The sequence below is a fragment of the Vanellus vanellus genome, assembly GCF_965231255.1.
Source record: "Vanellus vanellus genome assembly, chromosome: 17".
In the NCBI taxonomy this organism is placed as follows: Eukaryota; Metazoa; Chordata; class Aves; order Charadriiformes; family Charadriidae; genus Vanellus; species Vanellus vanellus.
Genome location: NC_138922.1, coordinates 5,782,287 through 5,807,766, shown reverse-complemented (window position 1 = coordinate 5,807,766; position 25,480 = coordinate 5,782,287). Strand labels below are relative to the sequence as shown.

At 56.3% G+C, this 25,480-nt stretch overlaps 1 protein-coding gene across 1 annotated transcript in view; it reads right to left on the bottom strand.

Annotated features, from left to right (window-relative positions):
- SEPTIN9 (septin 9) overlaps positions 1-25,480 on the bottom strand; it is an 86,249-nt gene that overhangs the window by 46,159 nt on the left and 14,610 nt on the right. The window contains exon 2 of the mRNA XM_082491996.1: positions 23,534-24,193. Coding sequence (XP_082348122.1) covers positions 23,534-24,193 — 660 coding nt within the window. The remainder of the gene's footprint in view (positions 1-23,533; positions 24,194-25,480) is intronic.

Here is a 25,480-nt window from a genome sequence, read left to right as displayed (position 1 = left end):
AGCGGGAATTCAATAAAATTAAGCAACTTGCTTAACACAAGGGATATTTAACCCCAAACTTGCCTGGTGCTACAGTCGGATGTTCCTGAGCTCCTCTGATCCCTGCGTTCGTAGAAGACCACCCTTGAAAGCCGTGCAGGGCATGCGGCTGCTCAGCTCCCACAGGGCTGGACGCCCGTGGCTCCGAAGAGGGATTTGGGAGTGAGATGGAGTGACCTGTGATTTATGGCAGGGCAGACACAATGCTCGGTAAGTGCCCTTTGGCCCTAAACTACAAAATCTTATAGAAACCCTATATAGACAGCTCAGTGTATGCCAAAAGCTGCAGTACCGGGCAGCAATATCGGCCCCGTTGGAGCCCAGCTGCTCCCCGGCCTCTCTCTGCCCTCGCAGAGCCGGAGATAGTTACGGCCCCAAATACGTCAGCCCAGATCCATCCCGGATGCTGCTTCCCTGAATGAAATGTGGTCACACCAGGGATGGATATAAAAAGCAGGGGCCGAAATCCTCCAGCACGAAACCTTTCCCGCACAGAGGCTGCCTGCGGGCAGGACCAGCGCATCGCAGCCCGGGCAGGAGCAGAAACCCCCTCCCTGGCTGCCTCCCAGGGGTGTAAAGGTGCCGGGTGACAGTGGGTCATCAGGGTACACAGGGAAAAAGAGTGATTTTTGCAGGCACACACCACACAGGGCCTGGGCTGCCTGTGCCTGGCACCCCCAGCCTCCGCCGGACCAGGGTATGCGTGAAAAACCCATGCATGTAGCATGTCCTGAGGGTTCCCACTGTGGCACTTCGACATATGCATTCTCAATCTTTCGCGATCACTGTGCAAACAGCAAGAGAAGAATAAGGAGGTGCCATTAAAATTAAAAAAAAGAAAGAAAGGGGGGGAGGGAAAAGAAAAAGGGGGGGAGGGAAAAGAAAAAGGGGGGAAGGAAAAAGAAAAAGGGGGGAGGAAAAAGAAAAAGGGGGGGAGGAAAAAGAAAAAGGGGGGGAGGAAAAAGAAAAAGGGGGGAGGAAAAAGAAAAAGGGGGGAGGAAAAAGAAAAAGGGGGGGAGGAAAAAGAAAAAGGGGGGGAGGAAAAAGAAAAAGGGGGGGAAGAAAAAGAAAAAGGGGGGGAAGAAAAAGAAAAAGGGGGGGAAGAAAAAGGGGGGGAAGAAAAAGAAAAAGGGGGGGAGGAAAAAGAAAAAGGGGGGGAGGAAAAAGAAAAAGGGGGGGAGGAAAAAGAAAAAGGGGGGGAGGAAAAAGAAAAAGGGGGGAGGAAAAAGAAAAAGGGGGGGAAGAAAAAGAAAAAGGGGGGGAGGAAAAAGAAAAAGGGGGGAGGAAAAAGAAAAAGGGGGGAGGAAAAAGAAAAAGGGGGGAAAAGAAAAAGGGGGGAAAAAGAAAAAGGGGGAAAAAAGAAAAAGAAAAAGAAGAATAAGCAGGCTTCCCCTTGCCCGGCTCCAGCGGTTTGAATCGCTACAACGCTCCGACACGGCACGGAACAAAGCTGCGGGTGGGGGCGGCGGTGCCCGCAGGCGGCACACCCACGCGGGACCGCGACACGGTGTCACCCCGCTGCCGCCGCCGCCCCCGGCCCCGGCCCCGCCGAGCGCCCGCCTCCTCCGCAGCCCCGGCCCCCGCTTCTCCTCCTCCCGCCCCTGCCCCGGCGATCCCCCCATCCCCTGGATCCCCCTCCCTGCCCCGGGGTCCCCCTCCCATCCCCGGGGTCCCCCCCGGCCCCGGCCCCGCGCACTCACCCGGGCGGCCGCAGCTCCCGCGCGGGGCCGGAGGCGGCGGAGGGGGGGGGGTGAGAGTGGGAGGGAGGGAGGGAGGGAGGGAGGGGGTTGGACGGGGCTGGTTCAAAAGAGCCAATTAAAGAGAAAAGCCCGGGAGGGGAAAAAAGAAAAAAAAAAAAAGAAAAAAAAAAAAGAAAAAAAAAAAGAAAAAAAAAAAAAAAAAAAAAAAAAAAAAAAAAAAAGAAAAAAAAAAAGAAAAAAAAAAGAGATTCTCGCGGGGGGGGGGGGGGGGGGGCGAGTCCCGCTCCTCGTGGGCTGTCCCACGCGTGGGCACCCGCGGCGTTGCCGGGGGTAAGAGCCCGAATATCTCCCCCCACCCCGTCCCATAAGGGATCAGACCTCCCCTGGCAGGCAGCTGGGCATCCTCATCCCCCTGCCTATTTTTTGGGGGGGTGTCCCCAGGGCTCCAGGTGCCTCCAGCGCACCCCGCAGCGCATCCCACCCCACTCACACCCCCCCCGGGCACAGGCTGCAGGGCGGGCTTGGGGGTGGATGGTGGGAGAGGAGGGGAGAGCAGGAGGATGCTTTTGGGGAGCGCTGCCCACATGGGCACTGGGAGCTATGAAAAAGGGCCGGGGGGGGAAGAGGATTCCCTCCCCCCGCCGCCTCCTTGGCCCGGTGCCCCGCACCACCCACCAGCGGTCCCAAGGATGCTCCGGAGATGGGTTTTCCCCAGTGCTCATCAGGACAAGGGGCCACCAAACACCAGGAGGTTCCTTCCCCATCAGTTCACAACCAACTTCCAGAGGAGAAAGCGAGGAGAGAGCCCAGCACGGGCTGTCAGCCCTCCACGGCGTCGCCAGACACGCTCCCCTCGATGCTACAGAAATGTGTCTCCCAGGGGAAATAATGCAAGAGCATCTCCAACGCGGCCAATACAGCCACACGGCTGCAGGCAGGTGAGGCTGCAGCAGCCCCTTCCCACTGCCTGCCCAGATGCAGACAACTGCAGCTGGCCCCTCTGGCTGGGGCAGGGCTCCCAAATTCAGTAGGGACCCTTTCACGGGCAGCGCTCACCCTTGCCTGGCATCGCCAGCGACCAGGGTCCCTGTCCGCCGCGGGGCAGCGGGAGCGGGGCGAGGACAGCCTGTCCACGGCACGGTTCCAGCCCGCTGGGAGCTCCCACCCCAGGGGAGCCCCCATCGCCTGGACCACATCAGGGTTGCTGCCGCCCCGTTTCACCCCCAGGACCCAACACCAACTCCCTTCTCCCACTCCCCGCCTGCTCCAGCCCCGAGACGCAGCCCAGCACATCCCCATCCCACGGCGAACCCGAGCGGGCGGCACAGCTGCCTCTGCCTCCTCCCTTAGCACAGGCCCCGACAAAGCGTTCCCATGCCTGCCATCACGCCCCTGGTATTTTCCCCTCGCTATGTCACTGCTCTGGTTTTCCCCTCCTTACCCTCCGACCTCCCTCGCACTCATCGCCTGGCCAGCCTCCAGCTCGCCCGCTCCACGACTCCCCTCTGGAAACCTCAGCGCAGCCCTCGCCGCCGCTTTTTTATTCCCCGAGGGTGGGGAGAGCTCAGGCGGAGAGACTTACTCAGCCAAGGATTCCGAGGAGGACAACGCACGCTGCCCGGCGTCCGTCTGCAAGAGCCAAGGATGCTTCAGCACCTACTTCAGCTGCCGCCCCGGCGACTCTCCCCCCCAACTCCTGAAAAGTTTTTCCTCAATTCCCCTTCGTAAAGGTCTCGCGAAGCAAATTCCTCCTGGCTTTCTGCCTTCCCTCACCACCAGACATGAAAAGCGCTCGAGTTTCTCCCCGGGTAACGCGGGTAAAAGACTCCGACATCAAAGGCACCACAGGAGAGTTATCCCCCCTCCCGTCCCTCCCATGCGGCAGCGCTGGGGCTGCCTCCCTTGAAAGCGCGGCAGCCTCGGTGGTTGAGGCGCCAACTGCATTCGAGACATAGTTTTGATTTTTTTTCCCATCCTTTTTATTTGTTGGTTTTTATTTTTTTTTTTCCTCTTTTTTCTCCAAGCTCAGCCACAAACTGGGGAGCTCGGGGCAAATCTGAGCCAGGCTCTCCTCTGGGGGCAACCCAAACTGGGGGCAACCCGAACGGCACGGTGCTGATGGGGGCGGGGGGGGGGGCGCTCACTGTCTGGCATGCGGTCACCCGGGGAAAAGGGGACCAAAAATACTCCCTGCGCCAGTCCCATCTGCTCTTCGCCCAACATTAAAGGAAGCCACTAAGTGACCTGGAGCAAAAACACAAACACCCTCCGCGCGGGCAGATTCACAGGCGCTTCTCGGCAGCCTCTGTAACTCCGCTCCTCCATCCGCCAAACGGAAACATCATCTCTCCCCCTTCGCGAAGCACTTTGATATCTCTACAGCAAAGCAGGGCGAGGGAGGGCTGTTTACCTTCCGGGAGACGAGGAGCAGCATTTACACCCAAAACAACAACAGCCTCAGCTCTCGGAATACCGGGAGAGAGGGAGTAGTTGCAGACGCAGCGGGAACGGCCGTGGATTCCGAAGATGAGGAGGACTAGAAAATAGCTTCAAACACCGCAGGGATTTCGGAAAGTCGTAGGACCACATGGTTTCTTGGCCCATTTAAGAGCATTCTTCATCCCTTCATCCCACACAGCAGTTGTTCCTGCCAGATCACCGCCTGCCCGGGCTGCGAGGTTAATTTTATTGCTGGAACATTGAAACAACCTTCATTTGCGGGGGGGGGGGAGGTGGGAGGGCGCTGCCATTTAACACTTGGCCGCCTTCACGCTGTGATTAATATCACCCGATGCGCGGATACCAGATGTTCTTGGGGCAGGCTGGAGCGTATCCTAAATTGCACCAAGATGGAATTTTGGGGCAGTTTTCGGGGAGTGGTGAGGGCAGGCGCTAATGGGAGAGTGGAGATTTACACAGATACACCGAAAAAAAAAAAAAAAAAAAGCCCGTGGGGTTATGGCACCGGTCATAACCCCTGGGCCGGCTGCGATGCCATGGGCTGCACTTCTTGTAATCAATTGCTGGTCATTTTGGGGACAATTACTCCGATTCCTGTTCTGCCGTGGGTCACAAGCCCCTGATTTCCATGTGTCCACAGCAAATAAAAAGAAGTCAGTTTTGCCCCTGGCCTCTGCTGCTCCCCCGGAGCTTCAGCTCCAGGGGGAATTGCTGGCGCAGGAACAGCGAACGTCCCTGTTCCACCTCTCCGTGATGCTTCCCTGGGGTCCCAGTCCAAACCCACTCCCAAGCAAACCCCCCCCAAACCAAGCGCCTCGTTCCATCAGCAGCTTCTCCCCACCCATGCGGGCTGCCTGCCAGGAGGAGCACCCCGGGGTCACCTACGTGGGCGTCCGTTTAATTAGAACCAAATCCCATCACGTTGGAGATGGGGTCATTCCAACTTTTGGGAGGTCACGCACTGCCCTGCCGTACAGCTGATCTCCATCAGGGCCACTGCTTCTGGCCCTCAGCGGGGTGCAAGGCGATGGGGTGCATCTGCTCATGGCAAGTGGAGCTGAGACCGGTGGCCTGTCCACCTCCAGCGTGACGCAACTCAACGCTTGCTGGAGGAGGACGAGCACCTGGCTGTGCCGAGCGGCCGCAGAGCAGCATTTGCGGCCAAGTCTCTCTGCGGCTTTGTACGCAGCGCCCGTGGCTTTGTGTGCACGGAGGGGCTGAACCGACAAATCCCGAGGTCCAAATCAGGAGGGAATTTGCTGGGGCATCCTCAGCATGGCAGAACTACAAGAGGCCCAAAAAGCTCACCACGGGATTTCAGGGACTTCTCTTCTCTGCACCCTTCCTGCTGATCTCGGCACATGGGGCCATGGCTAACGTCCTCCAAAAATGAATTCAGGCAGTCCCAGGACCTGCTGGTTTTCTCTTTTCTCCTTTGCCCAGGTCTGGGAGCTTGAAGCTGAAGTTTGGACCATTCTCAGGTTATCTCCATACTTAACCACACAGGTTGTGGTTCACACACCACTTTGACAGCACTGGGTGCTGCTGACTACGTGACTGGTGGCAATCGCTAGCACCGGTGTCACCAGGGCTGTCACCACATGAGACAAACCGGAGAGTGAAAAGAAGGTCCAGGGCAGAAAAATAATAGTGCGGGTTGTGCCTTCTGACAGAGGCATGAAAAGAAGCAACAAAAAAAGAGCATTTCCCTTCCCTGAAACGCCACCGCTCCCCACTGCTGGAGACGGACACGCTTGCTGCCGGCAGGGAAAGCGTGGGAGCGTGTGCGCGTCCGTGTGTCCGGGCAGGACCTGCAGCGACTGTGGGCTTGAGAAATCCCACGCGGCTGCCTTTTTGTTTCTGCCGAAACGGTAAGGTCTGGCTGAGACCTAAAGCCCAGTTTGGGGGTTCCTTAGAGCAGGAAGGAAGGGTAATCTCTCCGCAGGCTCCCGGAAAGTCCCTGCGACAAAGGGCTTGACCCAAGTGAAGTCTCTCTCTGTCTCTCCTCCAGCTTTTCCCACTGTAGAATCGCGGTGCGCATACAAAACCATCACTGAATCGTGAATTTACACCCAGAAACCAAAAGTAAAAGACCTCCGTTATTCACTTATTTGAGCAAAGGTTAAATCCAACCAAATACGTCAGTTTTCACGGACAGGACGAGCGTTTGGCAGCCAGCGGGAAGGAACGGGAACGTGGGAATTCCTCCTACGACTTGGCAACGGGCTCTTCCCCCGGCACGGGAGCCCTCTGGGGTCTGCTCAGCCTCCGCCAAGCTAAGAAAACCCCTCATTCAAGCGCTCGGTAATCTCACAGGACATCCTGTAGCCCAAGGAGGAGTTTGGATGAAGGGCTGGATGGATTCAAGCTGCCTAATTGTCGGAGACAGAGAGAGAGAGAGAGAGGAAAGGTGGGGTGGCAGACCCAGAGCTGGGATGTTTTAACCTCCTGTTTGGAGAAACACCTCTCTTCCTACTGACTACAGAAGGTGTCTACAGCAAATCAGCTATCAAGTCATCCACGCTAAGCTGTAACACGAGGTCCGCCTGCCATGGGCTCCATCATGACATGAAAGAAGCCGCACCAATATTTCCAAGTGCCTCTTTTTATACGTAGAGGCGTTAAAAGCGGCGTCCCAGGGGAACAAGCGCGTGGTGGCCCACAGCCTGTGCATGAGCGATTGGGAAGAGGTATGGTCCTCTCCTAGGAAAGGCTGTGGTGTTTCTGCCCCTGCCCACGGTGAGGGGACGTGCCTGGCCCGGCCCCGGTGTGCTCCCGGCAGCAGCAGGACTTGGGCAAGCTGTGGCAAGCCAAGCTCTGCTGAAGGACAGCTGGGTTTTGGGAGCGGCCACCGATGGTGTTGGACGTGCAATGCAAGCTTCTACCCCAGGTCCAAAACGCTCATGCTGGGCATCTCCATCCAGCAACACTCCAACACCAAGACAGACCCTAAGGGTCTCTGAAGACCAATAATGTCACCCATCTTCACCAGTGCTCCAAGGTCCCCAGCATGGCATCCAACCCCTTCCTCCCTCGCCCCAGCTACTCCCATCACCGCACTCCCTGTGACAGCACGTGTCTTGGGTTTATGATGCTCTTCCAGCATCAGGGTGATGGGGCAGTACTGCGTTCAGAGACACAGAAGAGCTGAGACATACATCCTAAAAGGTGTTTAGGCACCTAATTCCAATTAGGCTCTAACGCTCCCCAGGAGATTTCAGTATATATATAGAAACACCAATATTTGAGAGATGTCTAGGGTCAGACCTGCACCACAATCATACCAAGCAGGGAACGAAGCACCCAGCACCTGCACCCAGGTGTCACCATCACCACCACTCCACCCTACGCAGCGTTACGTGTACGTAGAGCGACACTAGTGTTCAGGACCGAGAGCGCGATGTCCGCATACGTGTGACAGAGGCCAGGAAGGCAGATGGTTGCATTCGCTGGGGAAGTGGAGACACCCAAATTAGTCGCTGCTGCTGAGTTAAGTTCTCAATGGATCATCAGGAACCATCACAAGAGCTGCTGGGGAGACAGTCACCTCTAAGAAAGCAGAGCTTGGCTCTAGGTGTGAATAAAAGAAACATTTCTTCAGACCTACCACGCGCTTGGTGCATGTTTTGATTTTGGGGTTCATTTGTTCCTGTTTGGCTCCGTTAGACCTAATCCCTAGCTTTACGGCACCCCCAAACCTAACGTGGTAAGAGCAGATCATACTTTCTGGTCCAGCGGAAGGAGATCCTTTCACGGGATGTATTCAGAGCAACTCCCCTGGACACAAACCTGCAGGACACCAAGAGTCCCCCCCAGCCTTGTCTCCATTTCCTACAAGGATGGGAGAACACGGCTAGGGGATGCTCCAGACTGCAAGTCCCACGAGTACCCGAGGGGGGGAGGCAGCACCCGCTGACCCACAGAAACACGTGTCCCTGGGTCCAATGCACCGGGCGCCACGCTCCCCACCAGCTTCCCAAACCCACATCCCAACACAGCCAGCACAGAGCGGCTGCCGAGCTGAGCCCCATCACCCCACGAAACCATAACAGCCCCACAGCAACCCAAGCGCCGCTCAGAGCCACCCTCCTCCCCGGGCTGCGATCTGCAGATAAAGGCAGCGGCTTTGCTCTGCGACGCTCTCGGCCTCTTAAAGGTCACAGGCCCCGTTAGGTTTGAGGTTTTCAGTTCTGCAGGATACAGCTCTCATTTCTGACACCCTCTCGCAGCCGAGAGCGGAGAGAGCTGCTGACCTCAGCATGTCCCCGCAGCACCAGGGCACTCTTGAGGCACCAACCGTCAGTCACGTTTTTGGTCCTGGAAAAAAAAAAACATCACTGAGGGCTCCAAGAACAGACCCTGCATCCAGAATTTGGGATCGCTCAAGCAAGGGCTGGAGTGCAAACTTATTTTTCAGCCAAAGAGCAACAGAGAAACCAGCCGTGCCTCCAACCTCACCTCACCAAGGGAAAGCCTTCTGCCCAAGGAAAGCCAAGTCCTGCCAGGACACTGGACAACTCGGGCTCCTCCAATCCTCATTGTAAGTCAGCTCCATCACACGAGGGGAGGGAATTTTAGGAAACAACCCCATTGTAGAGAAGGACGGGGAGAAGAAGTCACCACAATGCTCCTGTGGTCTTTTATGGCCCTGGTAACTCATTTGCTGACAAGACCTCCACCCAAATGATGCATGAAGCACCCGGGCTCCAGCAAGGGGTCCCTGTGAGTAGGAGAGAGGTTACACGCCATGTATTGCTGTGTCTACCAGAGGAGTCAAAAACCCCACAGCTCAGCACCCCTCCTTCACCCTGGGCGCTGGTGAACAGGGACCAGCAGCCACGTCCCACCAGACTCTTCCTGAAGCCCCAGCACACAGACCACGTGGTTCTGGAAAGCAACCTTCAAATAACCAATTTATCAGCCCCCCCCAAGTTGCCAGGACCAGGAAATAGGCAAAGCCTAAGGCACGAGAAACAGGAATGCAAAGTCAAGGCATGAAAATATCCATTTCTTCTCTTTTCAGCTCACAGGTTTTGTGTTTGAGGACCGAGGAGCACCAACTTCTGACAGCTTGGCCAGGCCAAGCGCTCTCGGTGTTCGCAAAGGCGAGGGCAAGGGCTGGGTGTGGGGTTTAGCCCTCGGGGGCCGCGGGCAGGTCCAGCACAGCCCCGTTTTACCCAATGCAGGATGGATGGCCCCATGCTCCCCATCCCATCCCATCCCATCCCATCCCATCCCATCCCATCCCACCCCACCCCACTCACAGCATCAGGATCACAGGGTCTCACAGAGACTTGCTAAAACTCCCTCCTTGGGCCCCAAATTGCCCATTCGTTTCAGATTTCAGACAAGCCAAGTGGTCAACTTTGGTCTCCCTATGGACCTGTGGTCCGGCGAGATGAGTGCTGCCCTCTGCCCCGCGCGGAGCCTTTCAATGAGCCGTTTCCCAACCTCTTCCCAAACCTTTCCATGCCTCTCCCACTGCTGCAGCCCCGGCGGCTCGGCGTCCCTCTGCGGGAGCCGTGGGAAGGAGGGCACATCCCGCGCGGGGAGGGGAGGGCTGGGAGGGGGACCCCGGGGGTCAGCCGACACGAAGAAGAAAAATAAATCAACCGCGCGGCGATTTACACAGCGGCATTCGCTCCTTCCTGCAGACCCACATTTTCGCCACAGCTGCTCAGCAGACGCCGGGGACACCGCATCGCCTGAAGGGTTCCAGGACACTTCTGTGGAAGGATGTTTCCTTTTCCGATGATTCCCCCCACCACCACCACCCCCCCTCCTGGAGCCCCGGGGGTGCTGCGTGCGTAACTGCTTCACCGACCCCATCTGTGGGGTTTTGCTGCGGGACGGGGCGAGCAGGGCAGCAGCGGGCTTCCACCCAGCACCATTTGGGACAGCAAAGCCTTTTCACCACCCCACCCCCAGTCCTGTGTGACCATCCCCGCGCAGCATTGCAGCCGCGTAGGCACACAGGGATTGCTCCCATAACTGTATTTCTACCCCAAAACAGCCACAGCATCTGCCCCTGCGGCCCCAGCGCAGCCTGTCCAGCCCCCCCCTCCGCTCCCGCCCCCCATAGCCCTGCCTGCACCAAGCAACGCCAGGACCGGGGTGGGCTCGCACCCCCCGAGCTTCACCCAGCCCCGGAACCTTGTGCAAGAGCAGCGGGCAGCGCTGATGTACGACAGGGCTGCGTCCACAGCTCTCGGCCGGCTGTAACTACTGCTGGGACTTAAATCAGCCTCATCTTTCCCTCCCCCGAGTTTGCCGGCCAAAGCTTTCCCGGGGAAAAGCGCTCCACGGAAAAACCTGGGAAAACAAAGAGTGTGTGCCTGGCCAAATCCCTAGCCCCAAGGGCTGCGCGGCTCAGGGTTTAGTGGGGTTACGTGCCACGGTGACAGGCGAGCAGCAGCAATCTGTGGCGCTGACCTCCCCAGGCACACGGAGCCGCTCGCTGAGGGTGGTACCTACCCCGTCCCCATCCTCGCTCCCGCGGGGCAGCCAGGGCTCCCACCGCCCCACGCGAAACGCTGTAGGAAAAGAAGGGGTCGAGGAGGAAAGCCAAGGGAGGAGGATGCTCGGAGCACAGCGTAACGCTCCGTTCATGGGAAACCCGCCCCAGAGGGCACCCACACGCTCCGCTTCTGCTCCGGGAGCTGGAACGACACCTCCCAAAGTGACTCAGGTCCCAGCACGGGCGTAACAGGTCTAATTTTCCTTCCATTATGAGCAATTTTATGATTCTCGGTGACTGTTAGGAGGAAGTCAGTGCGAGTGAGCTCAGACCAGCCCAAGGTGGCGCAGAGAAAAGCTCCGAACCGTACCCCCCCTGCTCTGCCTGCAGCTCCCACCTCAACCCTCCGCTGCGGCTGCGGGCTCCCAGCCACATGGTGTAGGTATTTTTTACCCAACTGATAACATTGGGAATAAAATTACCTAAACCCCCACGCTCCAAGCCAACAAACTGGGGTTTGGAGCAGCTTTCCATAACGGGGCAGTAATCCTGTAATTCGGTGAGCTGAATTACACCTGAAGATGCGACGCCCATCAGAGAAGCTCCAGCGAGGACCACCACCACCCAGCTCCGCAGACCCGCTGCCCCCCCCTCCTCGCCGCCTGCCCTTCCCCAGGCTCTCTGCGCACAAATACCCTCATTTCTCTTCTACCCTTGTGCATCTCTGTCCTGGACGGACAGCCAGCCAGCTGCTATTCCCTGCCTGGCCAGGTAGATGGTGCTCAGCCAGCACGAAGGAGGAAATTAAATGGGCTGGAAGAATTAAGTTGCCTCTGATTAAGCCAATAACTCAACGTGGTTTCCGCTGACAGATGCGGAAGATCCCGCTCCAGCCCCAAACAAAGGGGACCAACGCAGATCCTCATCATCTATTTTAGACTTTCGCCTCTCACTCCAGGCTGGAAGGTGGCGGATAAACCGGTAGCATCCATTTCATCCAAAGCAGTGCTTTCCCAACTCTCATTTTCTGCTGGAAATTCACTCCGCTGACACTTTGCCCCCCCAACCTTTGACCAGCTCTCCCCTACACGTTTCCCACAAACCCAAAACACAGCAAAGCCCAGTGGAGCTGGAAACAATTTGCCCATTTTTCCCCCTCCCTACAAAGCCGGGGCTGCGGGGGTCCGGGGGGGGGCGGGGGGGGGGGGGCACCGACAGGGCACAGGCAGCGGTGCGGGGGGGACAGGCTTTCCATCACATCTCCCCAGGGTCGCTCCCCTCTGCCGTGCCGGATGTGGGATGTCTAATATTTCCCCAGCTCTGTTTTAACACTCGCACCATCTCGGGAGCAGGAAGCTTAAGCCATTTCCTGCGAGGCATTGCTCTGCCCTTCAAATATTTTCAGCTCTGGCTCAAGCTGTTTTAAAACCAAGCCCGGCAGCTGGAAGTGCGAAATCAGAGGAGGGGCTTTATCGAAGGAAAATTCACTTTGTGAAACCTATCCAGTCCCCGCACTGCTGCAGAGCAGTAAAATAAATATTGCCGCAGGCAACAGAAGAGAAAAATTAATTCTGCATGTCTAAAATCGAGAAGGAAAAGCAGAAACTCAAAACAATGTTCTCTGTGTCCCTCCCAAGGGCCGCTGCACTGGTCCCCAGCAGAAAGCCACAGCCATGTCCCCCCTCGTCTCTGCAGCCCACGATTTGAGGCTTTCCCAGCTTTGCTCTCTCTGTGGAGCCAAAACAATGGCTTTGGTTCACTCGCTCTTCAAACGACCGTCCCATAGACAGTCTGTCCCACAAATGGGCTGAAATAACTCCAAAGAGACTCTTCCCGCTCCTCTGACCGGAGGAGAAGCCAAATACTCATTCCCTGAAGCTCCGCAGAGCAATTTCGGGCCGTGCCAGGGCAGAGCTGGAAACCCCACCGACCCGGCTCAGCGGAGCTCAGCCCCGTCCCCATGTCACCCTTCAGCCCGGCGCAGTCACCGCTCAGCCCCATCCTTTCTCCCCCTGCCCCAGGCCACCCGTGCAGAGGAAGGGTCCAGCCCTGGGCAGCATCTTGGACAGCCCCTTTGCAGAGAGGAGGACCCTGGCCGCGCCGCCCAGGGGGTTGTGGACAGAGCAGGACCGAGATTGAAGACTTTGGGTCAGAGCCCGTGCCCAGCAGGAGCAGCCAGGAAGAGGAGAGAGGTGACACTCTCCTTTCTACTCGCTCTGAAGCTAAGGACAGGCAGAGCCAACGGCACAAGCCCAGCGATCCCCTCTGCTACCGCAACGGCTTCGGGGAGGAGAAGGAGCCACGGGTGCAGGAGGGCAGCAGAGCCAGGCTCTCCTCTCGCATCTCCCACCTCCGCTCCTCTCCTTCATAACCCGTGCTCCTCACTGCTCTCCTCGTTACCAAACGGGGATTTAAATAGGGAGCTGGTTTTACTGCACTGTCTGAGCTTCAGAGACGTGCCCGGGTGCCGCTGGGGAGGGGATGGCGGGGACGTGCCAGATGGCGATGGAGAGCCTGCGGCGGGAAGAGCAGGGTACGCTGCTGCTGATGACACCAGGACTACCTTCAGCCTCAACACAAGAAAAGAAAACAAATCCCCCAGGTTCAAATCAAATATGGGCTCTGCGGAGATGCTGGATGATGGTGGCCAAGGCGGGAGGCAGACGGATGGCAGCCCATCGCCCGCTGCTGTCTCTGGCTGCTCCACCCCACGTGTCACACGTGAGCACCGGCTCTCTCCTCCCGGCTCTTCTTCTCCAGGTTCATGCACGGACACGTGGCCTTGCTACAGGGGAACAAAGTCAAGCCCCAGGGCCCATGCAAAGGCTTCAGCGAGCTCCCACCCACAGAGCTGCTCCTGCCCGCGAAGCCACGAAGCAGAGAGGAAACCTTGGAGCTACTTCAGGGCCGCACAGGAACCCTTCACCTCCCAACCTCAGGGCGTGCGTTCCTGGGCTGTAAATAAACTTTTACTTACTACACAAAGTAGGGCAAGGAGGACCATTTCCCCGAGGGATGGTAGCAGGAACATCAGCATTACGGCAGGATCTCAGATTTCATCTGACTCCACAATGCGACTCCTGGAGAGCTCAGTAGGAGCCACACAGGGCATGACAACACCTCACCTATGGCCACAGCCCACCCAAGGACCGCCTGTCTCATCGTTTGGAGTCCAAACAGGAATCTCTCTAGGGCACGGCTCTGCCCAGCCACCCTACGCCCAGGACCAGCAGGTTTGGAGAGAGAACGGCTGGAGCAAATTCACCTCCCACATCCCACAGAGCAACACGCAACCGAGGTCCATCCTCTGCAGATGAACCATGATGGATCTAATGCTGCCCTCCAGGACCACCCGTGTCTCTCTGCTCCCAGCACTGATGTGCTGCGTTATCAAGGTCTCCCCTGCATTTCAGAGCACTGAACCACCTAAAGCCTGTGCATCATCCTCAGCACTCAACTGCATCCTCCCGTCTTCTCCAAGGCCACCACAACGGGTGGACAGGGGATCTTGGGGACAGTGTGACCCCAGAGAGGCGCTCAGCAGCCTGTGAACTTGGCCTCCCACTTCCACCCCCTTTATCTGCGCGTTGGGCCGCAGGAGGAAGTGGGTTCAGCCAGAGTTTGTCTAAACAATTATGCTTTATCAGAAAAGCTGCTCAGATCTACTCCTTTTTCCCAGGACAAATCTAGACAATTCCAAGGTAATCTCCATTCTCCTTCCTATCTGCACAAGATGGAAGCAGGGGAGGAGGACATGAGGCAAAGAGCATCCAAACACCCCGCGCCAGTGCCTGCTCCACCTCCCTCAGCGTCAGCAGCCTCCATCGCTCATAAATCAGGAGGCAGCATCCATCCCCACATCTGCTCCCCACACATCCAAAGTTTGCCTTCCAAATCCTTTTCCCTCCTCCAAACTACAGGTTTTTTTCAAATTTAGGAGAAAGCACACTGAAGAGCTTTCTTCTAGGCTGGAGAAGGTTTTGATACAGAAACCATTCGATACCCTGCCCCTCCTCCTGGACAGCTAAGGACCTCTCTCTTTGTAGAGCCACTCCAGTAAGCTTGGCAGAGCAGTCCCATCCTGCGTGACCCCACTGCACCTCTGCGACCTTATCACCAGCTGAACCTCAAAGAAGAAGGGACTCGATGCAAGGACCGAGCCCGAGGCATCTTGCCCACGTCCACCAGCCTCTTCTTACAAAAGGAGAAGCTGGAGTGGGGAAGAGGGATTCACGCAGGACAATGAGCAAGTGAACAGCAAAGGCAGGATCCTGATTAGGCTCTCCTGCCATCCAACCTTCTGGCTCCTGGTCCCTGAGCTTATTTCCATTATAGATGGGAGCGAGTTCCCAGCGAACGCCCCAAGTACGTCACCATGCGATGGAGGACAGCAACCTCGATGCCGTAAGGGCATGGGCCTGTGCATTCGTACCTTCAGAGACTGTAACCAGGGACTCATCCTGTATTTCCACGGACCAGCACTGCAGAGAAGGTTTCAGAGGACACCACCACTTTGGTGCATCAGCAGAAAGCAGCACAGCCTCCCAGATCAGAGCAAATAACAAGCAGAGTAAACAAAAATTCCCATCCAGAGTCAAAATACGCAGGGGAAGCGAAGACAGGCAGGGGCTCCAGCCCAAGCTGGGTAGGGCAATACCTGTGATGTCCCTCCAGATCTACCCGTCACACATGAAATATGCCCCAGGTGCCTTCACGCTGGAGCTGCAAGCAATGCCCTGCAATTGAAGACTTGTGAGCAACCATATAGTTGTAACTGAGAGAGCTCCTTTCAAGAGCTTATGTATCATTAACTTTTATCACTGCCCTCTCTTAAGCACCGTACCCTTTTGGATTCCCAACTAATCTTCTTTCCCTGAGATCTCCCCAAACTGCGCTTTTCTTTGAGAGAGGGAAGGAATGTCTGTCCCGCTCCAGGCACAGCGAGAGAGGAAAGAAGACAGAGCCATCATAAAAAGTTTAAGCACTATCGATAAGCATCAAAGACAGTCTGTCCCGTGCGCTTAAGTAAACGATTGTCCACAGCGACCTGTTTGCAGAACAACCTGACACAAGGGGACCAGGTCTGCCGGGGGGTTGTCAAGCACAATCGATAACAAGGGATTCGTGGCTTGCACAGTTCTGTCCTGCTGCAACATCCCTTTTCACCTCCATCTCTGACTCTGGAAATAATATAGGAGGGCAAAATCTGTCTCACCCAAATGGAGGCGTCTCCAGCTGAACTGATTGCACAGGCTCCCTTTACATTCAGCTGAGAAAAATAAACCCTTTGAGGACACAATTCACACCTGCCTAAGGCAGACGTGATCAGCTCAAGCAAGACAGGGTGAACGCCTTGCAGCATGTATGGATGAAGCCACGTGCAAGGGATCCTTTGGGAGCATTGCCTGCAAAGGTCTTGGTCCAAAGATGGACAAAGGTTGACTTCACACAGAGACAAAAGGAGGTAGGTGCTCAGCTCCCAATAAATATTTTTGGACCCCAGGGACCACGCTAAAGCTGAGCCACAGAAAGCCTCTGCAGACCCAGAATTCAGAGAACACCCAGGGGCTGGTAAGTCCACCCAACTCAGCTGTAAACTGGACACCATCTCTTGGGTTGATAAGCTAAACATAGATCCAAGGTTATGCTCGTATTTGCTAGGGCATCAACAATCTTCGAACTTCAAGGTGTTGAAAGACACTTCATTTCAGTCATTCTTCATCCCCGATGTACAAATTGCCTTTGCTATGCAAAACCCAACCCACTGCTTTCACACAGAAGAAACTGCAGACAATACAAGTCAAAGAGGAGCCAAGCAACCAAAAATCCTCACGCTGTCACTCCTGAGCTGGCACAGCAACTTTAAATGGCTTGTTAAAATTATTTGCTTTTCATAAATGCATAAACATCTGCAAAGTTTTGTTGTCTGCAAAATGTTTTGGACCAGACCCTTCGGCCCAGCATTGTCTCTCAATATGTCCGGTCCTATCTTCATGCCAAGTAAAACGAAACAATTCAAGAGAGTGAAACATTTATGCATGTGACCCTACAAAAATCCAGGGAACTTCTACGCAGAGACCCATTCAGAAGACCAACGAAATGAATGGCCCAAATTCAACTAACTTGAAGGAAAACAGCCCTCTCCCCGAGTCCCTCCTTGAAAACCTGTACCAGATGTAAGAAAAATTGGGCCCAAAGAAGTCTGAGCACAGGCTGCGATCCAAGACCAGCTGCTTCTTCCATTTATAGCCACATTCACTTCAGCTTCGTCGCAGCATCTTGGACAATACAAACACGTCTGTGCGCCTGTTTGTTTGCTGGAGGAGTAAAGAACACAACTGGCTTGCTGTCAAGTTATCTTTTTTGCTCGCAACGACGTTTGATCTTCTCAAAACAAATTTATCTCTCTATAATCTCAATTCAGTTCCTCAAATCTTCTTAGTTTATAGAGTTGGCACAGTACCCAGCCTATGGTGTCCCGTCAACTACTGGCCAACAGAAACATCTCAGGCGGGGACCGAGGTCTAGAAATAGTTTGGAAGAGAATGATTTCTTAACTACAGAAGGTTCATCACCATTGCTGTCGCTTCCCTCCCCCGGCAGACAGCAGAGAAGTCACAAAACGAGTGGCCGGGCCTTGCTGCAGGAGATCAAAGCAAACTCTTTGTTTTATCTTGGTCAAGATAACGGATTTTATTTGCTTTATCAGCCCGTAGGATGATTAACCTAAATGTGAGAAAGCTTGAAGATGCCAAAGGAGTTGATGGGCGGGGAGCATGTTCCCCAGCACAACTGCCATGGGCTCCAGACGAGCAGATACCGCAAGATAAACAGAGAAACTCTTGGGTCTGGTTCACACACGCCACCCTCAGCCAGGGCTGCATCTCCCATCGCCTTCCAGTGTCGCTGATGCGTGCGCAGACCCAAGGGCGGGCAGGAGCGCTCACCTGCGGTTCTCGGCGCAGCGAAGGCACCTCTCTGCCCAGGGGCTGCCCGGGAGGTGGCACCTGCCCCGGGTTGCGTGCACGGAGGGTCCCGCAGCGGCACGGGGCTCACACCCCAACGCAACCAGCACGGAGCCCACCAGCCTGCAGAGAGCTGACGCTCCAAGGGCCGTGCCGTTGGTCACCTTCTGCCTGGAACAGGAGGCTTTGACCTCTACAGAGACACCTTCAGCCTCAGGTGCTTCCTGCAAGGTTCAGGCAGCACCGGCACTGATGCACAACATAGCCCACACACTCGACCTGGCGATGGAAGAGACCTGCCAGGTCGGTGAGCCCAGCGCCAGGAGGGCTCTGCAGCTCAGCATCCACGGGTCCGCCCTCTCCCGGTCTCAAACGGCGTGAGGCAGGGAAGGGAAGTGGGAACTGCAACGTTTCCTATGGGAAACTATTTCTTCCCATAATGAATCTCCACCGGGGAGATCACTGCTTTTCCTATGAGCCCTCAGGGACTTCCAACGGGGCAAATGAATTCTCCGTGTGATTGCCCCCAGGTCTCCTGCCTGCGCTGGAGCCTGGGGCAGGCAGGCTCGCTGCCCGCGGCGTACCCTGCCTGGCTGGAGCACCCGTGCGGGACCGGGATGTCACCCATATAAACCGTGTCTAGGTAGACACAAAGAAGGGGACACGTGAATACCAGTGTGACCAGAGCTGAACACAACGTAATGAGTTTGGGAACAGCGTTCCTGGGGAGGCAAAGGTGTGCAGCAGGAGTACCATCACATCTACATCACCTGGCGTCCTTCCTGACATTCTCGGTGCCCAAAATACACCCCAAAAGGAGCACACGGTGGGAGGGGGAAAGCAGAAAGTACCTTCTCCCCCCCCCCGGGGGGCAGGAGGCCATGCGCGTGGCGTCCCGGATCAGGCAGCATCTCCGCGATGGGACACGATCGTCTCCCCCGCACACGCTCCCGCTCCTTCATTCCAAGTCACTGGCGCTGTAGGTTTCCATTTTTCCAGATTATCTCATTTTTGGCACCTGACTGCACGGACTGGGACTCTGCATTTCCCACTCAGCCCCTCCATTTGGTATCTCAGGCTGTAGGCACTTTCCCGTTAAAAATAATAACAACAACAACAACAAAAGACTACCCGTAATCCAGCCCAAATATGTCAGCTGGTTTTAAGGAAATGTTTCCCTACAGCTTTAATCTCTTTGTACAGTTAAATTGCAGCGCAGCTCGGGGAGCTGGAAACGATTACTCACCGCGTCTCCACTCAGCCCTGGCCTCTTCATCGCGGGGAGCGTCACCGTGATAATAGTCATCCCAATCCCTCTAACCCCCAGCTCCCCGCTCGGCGTCCCCTGTGCAGGACAGCACAGAAGAAAAGGGGCCCCAAGGCTCGGGTGGCTTCGCTTCTCCATCCCTGGGTGTCCGTGGTGGGACAAAGGCTTGAGGCTGGCTGGGGGGGTCATCGGGCTGCAGCCCCCACCGCGGCATCCCCAGCACACAGCAGTGTGTCCCTGGTTTTCGGATATGGCCTTCACAAGGAGCTCAGTGGATCCGAAAGTTGTCTTTATTTTCTTTATTTTCTTTTAATTTTAGCTCAACTCTAAGGGAGCCTCTAAACCAGCACGTCCTAAAGAAAAGGCTTTCCATAGGGGCCCAAGGCTGGAAAAAAGAGTGAAAAAATTGAGTTGCTTCACTCTCCCAATGCCATCCTGCTTCTTCTGCAGCAAAATAAGAGGGGGGACCCTGCTGCTTTTTCTGAGGTGCCTGGCACCCTGCGTGGCTGTCCCAAAGGGTGGCATCAGGCAGCGATGGGACAAAGACTCCAAAATAGCCGAAAGCTCAGAGATGCTTCAGACCGTTATGCACATCACCACGGTGGGACACGGCTACTGCAGGGGAAGGCCAAGTCCCTGTTTTAGGTGAACATTCCCATTGCTCATTGTATCTGCCTTGATTTATCTAAACAAGGTCCAGAGCATCCTTGCAAGAAAAGACTACGGGGGAGGAGAAGTGTGGCCCTACCAGTTGCCGAGAGTAAGAAAACAGGGCAAGGGCAGGAGCCGGCAGCCGAGCCGCGGTGGAGAGCCTGCCCCGGGCCCTGGGCAACGTGACTACTGCAGCTTGTGTGGAGACAAAAAGGATCATCAGATCAAACCGGCTTTCACTTCTCATCTGGGATTGCTTCTAATCCATCACCTGAGATCCCAGAACTGAGCCTTCACCATGAGTACAAACAGGTTCAGGTTTAGGGGGAGCAGAGATGGAGTGGAAAAACCAAAGTGGAAAACATTAACTTTTCTGTGCCAGACGATGTCTTCCTCCCCACCTCTGACCACCACGGGGTTACAAGGCATGAAGAACAACAGAAGAACAAGACATTCAACCACACATGCACAACGCCAGTGTCAGCGACAGGAGGCACCAGTGGAAGCGGACGCAGCAAGATTGGCCACGAGGGACTCGATGTGGCTCTCCCCAAGGATTCGCCCATCCCCCATCCAGCTCGGGAGCAGCCCTCAAGATCCCTTCTTTGCAAAGGGCTGGTGGATGTCTCTGGATGAAGTATCACTGTTCCCACAACGATTCCCCTTTCCTCTCCTCGCTCAGCCACACTGGAAAGGAGACCGGTGGGGCTGCCACCCGCCCAGGGCCGTGGGGGACATCCCAGGCAAATCCACTGCTCCTGAACAAGCCAGGGAGGAAGAAGAGGGTCAGAAGCAGGAGGTGATGAGGGCTGAAGCAGGACCCAGCTGCCAGGCGAAGGCAGTGGGACGGCACCCCGGGGCACAGCCGCCCACCGCAGCCCCCTCCCACCGCACCGGCTCCGCAGCATGGTGCTACGGGGAGGAACCAGCCCCGGCCGTGCTGGCGCGGGCACCGCGCGCCCCGCTCAGACCTGCCCCGCCGGCACAAAGGAGGAACGGCCGCAGCCACCGGCTCCAGCCTGGACCAGCGCCCCAGAGTTGGAGTGAACCGCTACCCACGGTGGGAGTTGGGGAGAGGTTATCACCTGGGGAGAGGTTATCACCACCCACGGGCGGTCATATTTGGGTATTAAGATTTGGTAAGTCCTACGCCGTGAAGGCAGACTCCTGCAGTGTCCGAGGCTGCGAGTTCAGAAACAGCACTTCCCCTCACCTTTTTTTTTTTTTAATGTTTATTTTTAATTGCTGGTCTCTCTTTCTGCCCTTTGCGTATTCACCCACTGCACAACCCTGCTCAGATTTCTCTGGATGACTCTGACTACAGCGATCCACTTTGCCTGGTCATCCCGTCCCATCTCCTTGTCCCAGCTGGGGAGCACCAGCCACCTTGGAGACACGAAGTCCAGCTTTGCCCAGGATGCCGGTGCAGTGCTACATCGCACCCGTGATGATGTGCACTCATGTCCCACCTCCCCATCATCAATGGCCCAACTCAACGTTAAACCCACAGAAGTGCAATCAATGTTTCCCGGGCACTGCAGGAGAGCGTGAGAAGGACTCTGAGAAGAACAGGGATGGGAAGGAATATTTCTTGCTCTTCTGCCCCACGACAACACCTCCTGCCCTCCTCCCAACTTGAGAACCGCAGCTCTGGAGCGGGCTCAGCCCACGCCACCAGCCGTGCCGCTCTAATGAAGTTCAGCGCTGTAATTACTCCTTTCCTTTGTGGTTTGCTCTGAACTGCCGAGCTCTTGGCGACTGCCCTTCTCCTCCGACCGGCCTCTTCCTGCACAACACGCTCTCCTGCATACCTTTGGCAGCGGGACGGGGGGTTAATGGCAAGGCAGCTGAGCGCCGGCAGCTGGGGGACGGCAAGTCCCAGCACAGGGCTGAGGGCAGCTGGAGGCAGCTGCCTGCATCCTCTGCTCAGTTGTTTGCACCACAGAGCCACCGAGCAACGGGATCGAGGGGTGTCCAGTGCCATGGGAGTATCTCTTGGGTGCCCCAAGCCATGGGAGCAGCAAGAGGGAGCAGGAGTTCGCACCATGTGTTGTCTCTGCTGCAGGCATCAGGGAGCCAACGTTTTCACTTGGGGGATTGTGGTGGGACCAGAGTTGCAGTGGAGCTGGTAAGCAGCATCAACCTGCCTGCACCCATCCATGGGGCTCCCTGAGAGTCCCCATGCTGCCCTCCTCCATAGATTTACACCAGAGACAGGGAGAGATGCCATCCACTCGCCCAGCATCACCCCAGGGTGGGTGTTGTGGCCCATGGGGAGGAGTGCCCCTGAAATGGGGTTCTGCGCAAGAGCAACCCAGGACAACCTCGAGTCATGGCGATGGAGGAGGTTGGAGATGACAGGGAAAGGGACACAGGCTCTGGCGGAGGCTGTACGCTCAATACTGACACGGAGGGAGAAGGAGACGAAGCCCTCCCTACCCCTTCTACTTTGTCTCCTGCCTCTTCTTGGAGGCACTACGACTGAAAGCCCCTTTTGTACCAGTCCCAAGGGCTGACTCGCTCCACAAGGCAGACCCCAGACAGCTGCGCTCGCGGGTAAAACTCATCCCCAGCAGCTGTCCTGGGCTTCTGGTGTCCCTTTTGATGCAAAGGGCCCTCCCTCTCCCTCCCGGGCAGCTGGGGGATTCAGCAGCTTAGATGGTCTTCTGCTCTTAAAGTGCCCAACCATCCACGGTTCAGAGCTTGGGAAGCTCAGAGCAGCCCAAACCCCGCAGGATGAGGCCAAGCACTGACCCACGGGAGACGACGGGCCTCCTGGGCACCGTGCACACGGCTGCTGAGGACAGAGAGCCCTTATGGGAGGTCCAGGCTGACCCCATCACTGAACTCAGCCATGCCACCTGGAGATGGACCAACCTGCTACACACTGGAGGCACTTGTTCACTCTTTAAAACCCAGCTCAGAAAAGCCATTACCTAAGCCACACACGTGCACAGTGAGAGGAACGCACTCAAGTCTTAAGACTTTTGATATCAGGTCCACCACTGACTCCTGATTTGACTTTAGACCATGCACACACACTGAAAGCTGGTCTCTCTGCAGACCCCGTACTGCCCTGTGGGAAGAGGGGAGAGGAGATGGAGCAGGGGATCATCCCATGGTGGGCCGAGACAAGGGCATGTGGTGCAGCTCCAGGGCCAGGTACGGACCTCCCAGGTCCTGGCTCGGCCACCACGCGCCATCCCACAACCCCCGGGGAGAGGCACAGGGTGGGGTGGGGAGATGGTGCCCTCCAACCGACCGCTGCATCCCTTGCAGGAGAGAGCTCCTGCGTGAAGGGGAACAGGAAAATAATTAACAGGCAAGAAGAAGGGGGAAAAAAAAAAAAAAAACATCTTCAAAACTTTAGAGAGAATAAATGACGGCTGGTGGGGGAGGGCAGCTGGCTTTAATACGGGATTAATTGAAAACAAGATAGAGCTAATATAAGCCAGGGCTCCAGTTTAATAGTGGCTCTGCTCCATGAGGTTATTAGACTTTGGCTCCAAGGCCAAAAAAACCCTGACTCCTGCTAACGACGAGGCGGTTTCGGCCCCACGACTATGAGCAACAACACTAAACAACAAGTCATCGCAACAATGCTTCCACGGCCACCGCCTCTCCAGCACCTCAGAGGCTTTTCTAGATGCTGCACAGGCGGGTGGCTCCACGCACGGGCCCCGAGCTAGCAGCAGCGTCATTTTCTGCAAGCACCCAGGCTTTTGGCATTTTCTTTTTTATTTCCTTATAGGCTTGATAGCGTTTTTTATTCAAACTGACAGCTCTTTCAGCCAGGATAAACCCAAGGATAACATGTGTATGTAGACACATCTGAGCACGGATCCAAGATCAGCCTCACAAGGCATCGCCCACCGGAGCCGACAGCGCAGCACACAACGCTCGATGTCCCCGCAGGGCTCTGAGCCCTCAGCGAGGGACAAAGGCAGCCATCAGCCAGCATTTCACCCAAGCAGCTGCCCGAAGTTGTACTCACCTTCTTCTCTCTTTGGTGGACTCTCCATCAGCGCCGGCTGCGGCTTTGGCTCTGCCTGGGGAGGCTGAGGGGTCAGGGGAGGCTCCGAGCTCTCCGCCTGCCGCGCCGGTGGGGCCGGGACCTCGGCAGCCTTCGCTACCTGAATTTCCACGCGCTTGGTGGCCGTGTCGGGCACAGGAGCGTTGACCGTCTCAGCTCTTCGCTGGGGCATCTCGGGGATCTTTGACGCCGGCGCCTCCACCCTGCGGAGACCCGGCTCCTGGGGCTTGCCGAGGGTGATCTCAGTCCTCCTTGGGGTGGGCTCGGGGGGTTTGTGCCCCAGCACATCTGCTCTTTTGAGGCCAAACCTCGACAACCCTGAGGTGGAGTTCTCCACCTGCTTGGATGAGATGTCAATGGAGATTTCTGTTCTTCTGGACACCGGCTCGGGCAGTTTGGGTCCAGAGAGCTCCACTCTCCTCAGAGAGGGCTTGGGTGATCTTTGGGCTGTGGGGTCCGCATGGCGGGCGGATGGCTCCGAATTCCTGGCGCCGAGTTCCTGAAACTTCTGTGTGGAGCTGGACACGGTGGACCTGAGGAGGGGGTTCGGGGTCCGTCTTTGTGGGGTGGAGGAATTTGAAGACTGATCTACCTCCTCGACCTCAAAAGATCTTTTCAGAGCTGAAAAACACAAAAAGGAGTTCAGAATTTAGTTACCATCCACCTGAGCATCTCAAGAGACGCTTACAGACACTGCCTGAGGGTTCATAACCCCACAGTTCATAACCCCATTTAACACAGGTGGGGATGGAAGGTCAGGCTCTGCCTCTTCAGGCAAGTTACAAACCCAGTAGCAAAGCCGGAAGGAGAGCCAGAAAATCCAAGCCCAGAGGAGAAACCATGCCCGCACTGCCCTCCATCCCACCCGCACCCCACGCGTGCTCAGAGGGGAGCCGAGGGCCCCGTGGCGGCACGGCAGAGCAGAGCACGGCACAGGACTCGGGGGCAGCCAGCGATCCAACTCCCAACGCCTCCCTCTCACATCCGAAGGATGTGCAGATAAACACAGGCTTCCCGGTGAGGGCTGCCAGCAAAATCCAAGTTGGGAACGGGAAAACAATCCTAAGAGAGGACCAAATCCATATAAATGCAGCAAGATAACCAAGGACGGCAGCCACAGAAGCTCATATCCTTAAAAACAACCCTACAGATCACCCGAGCCAAAGACTGAAGTGCTTTGAAAACGTTAACGAGACCCTGACGCAAGGAAGGAGCCAACTGGGAGCCTTAGGGACATCCTAGAATCTCAGCATCATCACCCCCATTTTACCAACAGGGAAGTTAGGAGGCAAAGAGAGATGGATGCAACATCAGATTGGATGTTCTGATTTACGCTTGAAGAGGCGGCGGTCCTGTCTTCTCTGTGCCCCAGCACCACGCAGGATCTGGTCCCGCGCTCTCAGCTGCAGTAGAGCAGATGCACAGGTCACCCCCTGCAGCGGAGCAGCACTCGGACAAGTGCCTGTCACACAGGTACCCCTCAGCACGCAGAGCTACATAGGAATGAAACCCCCAAACTCCCCGAGCCAGGAGCACGTCTAAGGAAACGTGATGGACACTGGTGCCGGACCCTCAGCTCAGGGGCACAAAGCATCACCGAAGGAAGCCTCCATCAACGGAGTGGTGCTCCCATCCCAGCCACGTAGTCGAGGGCCAGTAGCTGCCTGACCACGTCTTGGTTCACGCCTGGACATCCACGTATCCCCTCAAGCAGCCCTTCACACCCCACTCCAGCCAGTCCTCTTTAAAGCAGCAGATGCCCGTAAGCCCAGCAGACCCCCCTGCCCCACGCAGGAGCCAGCTGGGGGGAAATGAAGGGCTGAACTTCACAGGAAGGAGGGGGGAAACACGAAGAACCACTGCCGGATCCCATCCAAATGCCACGGGCTGCCCATACCCCCAGTGCCC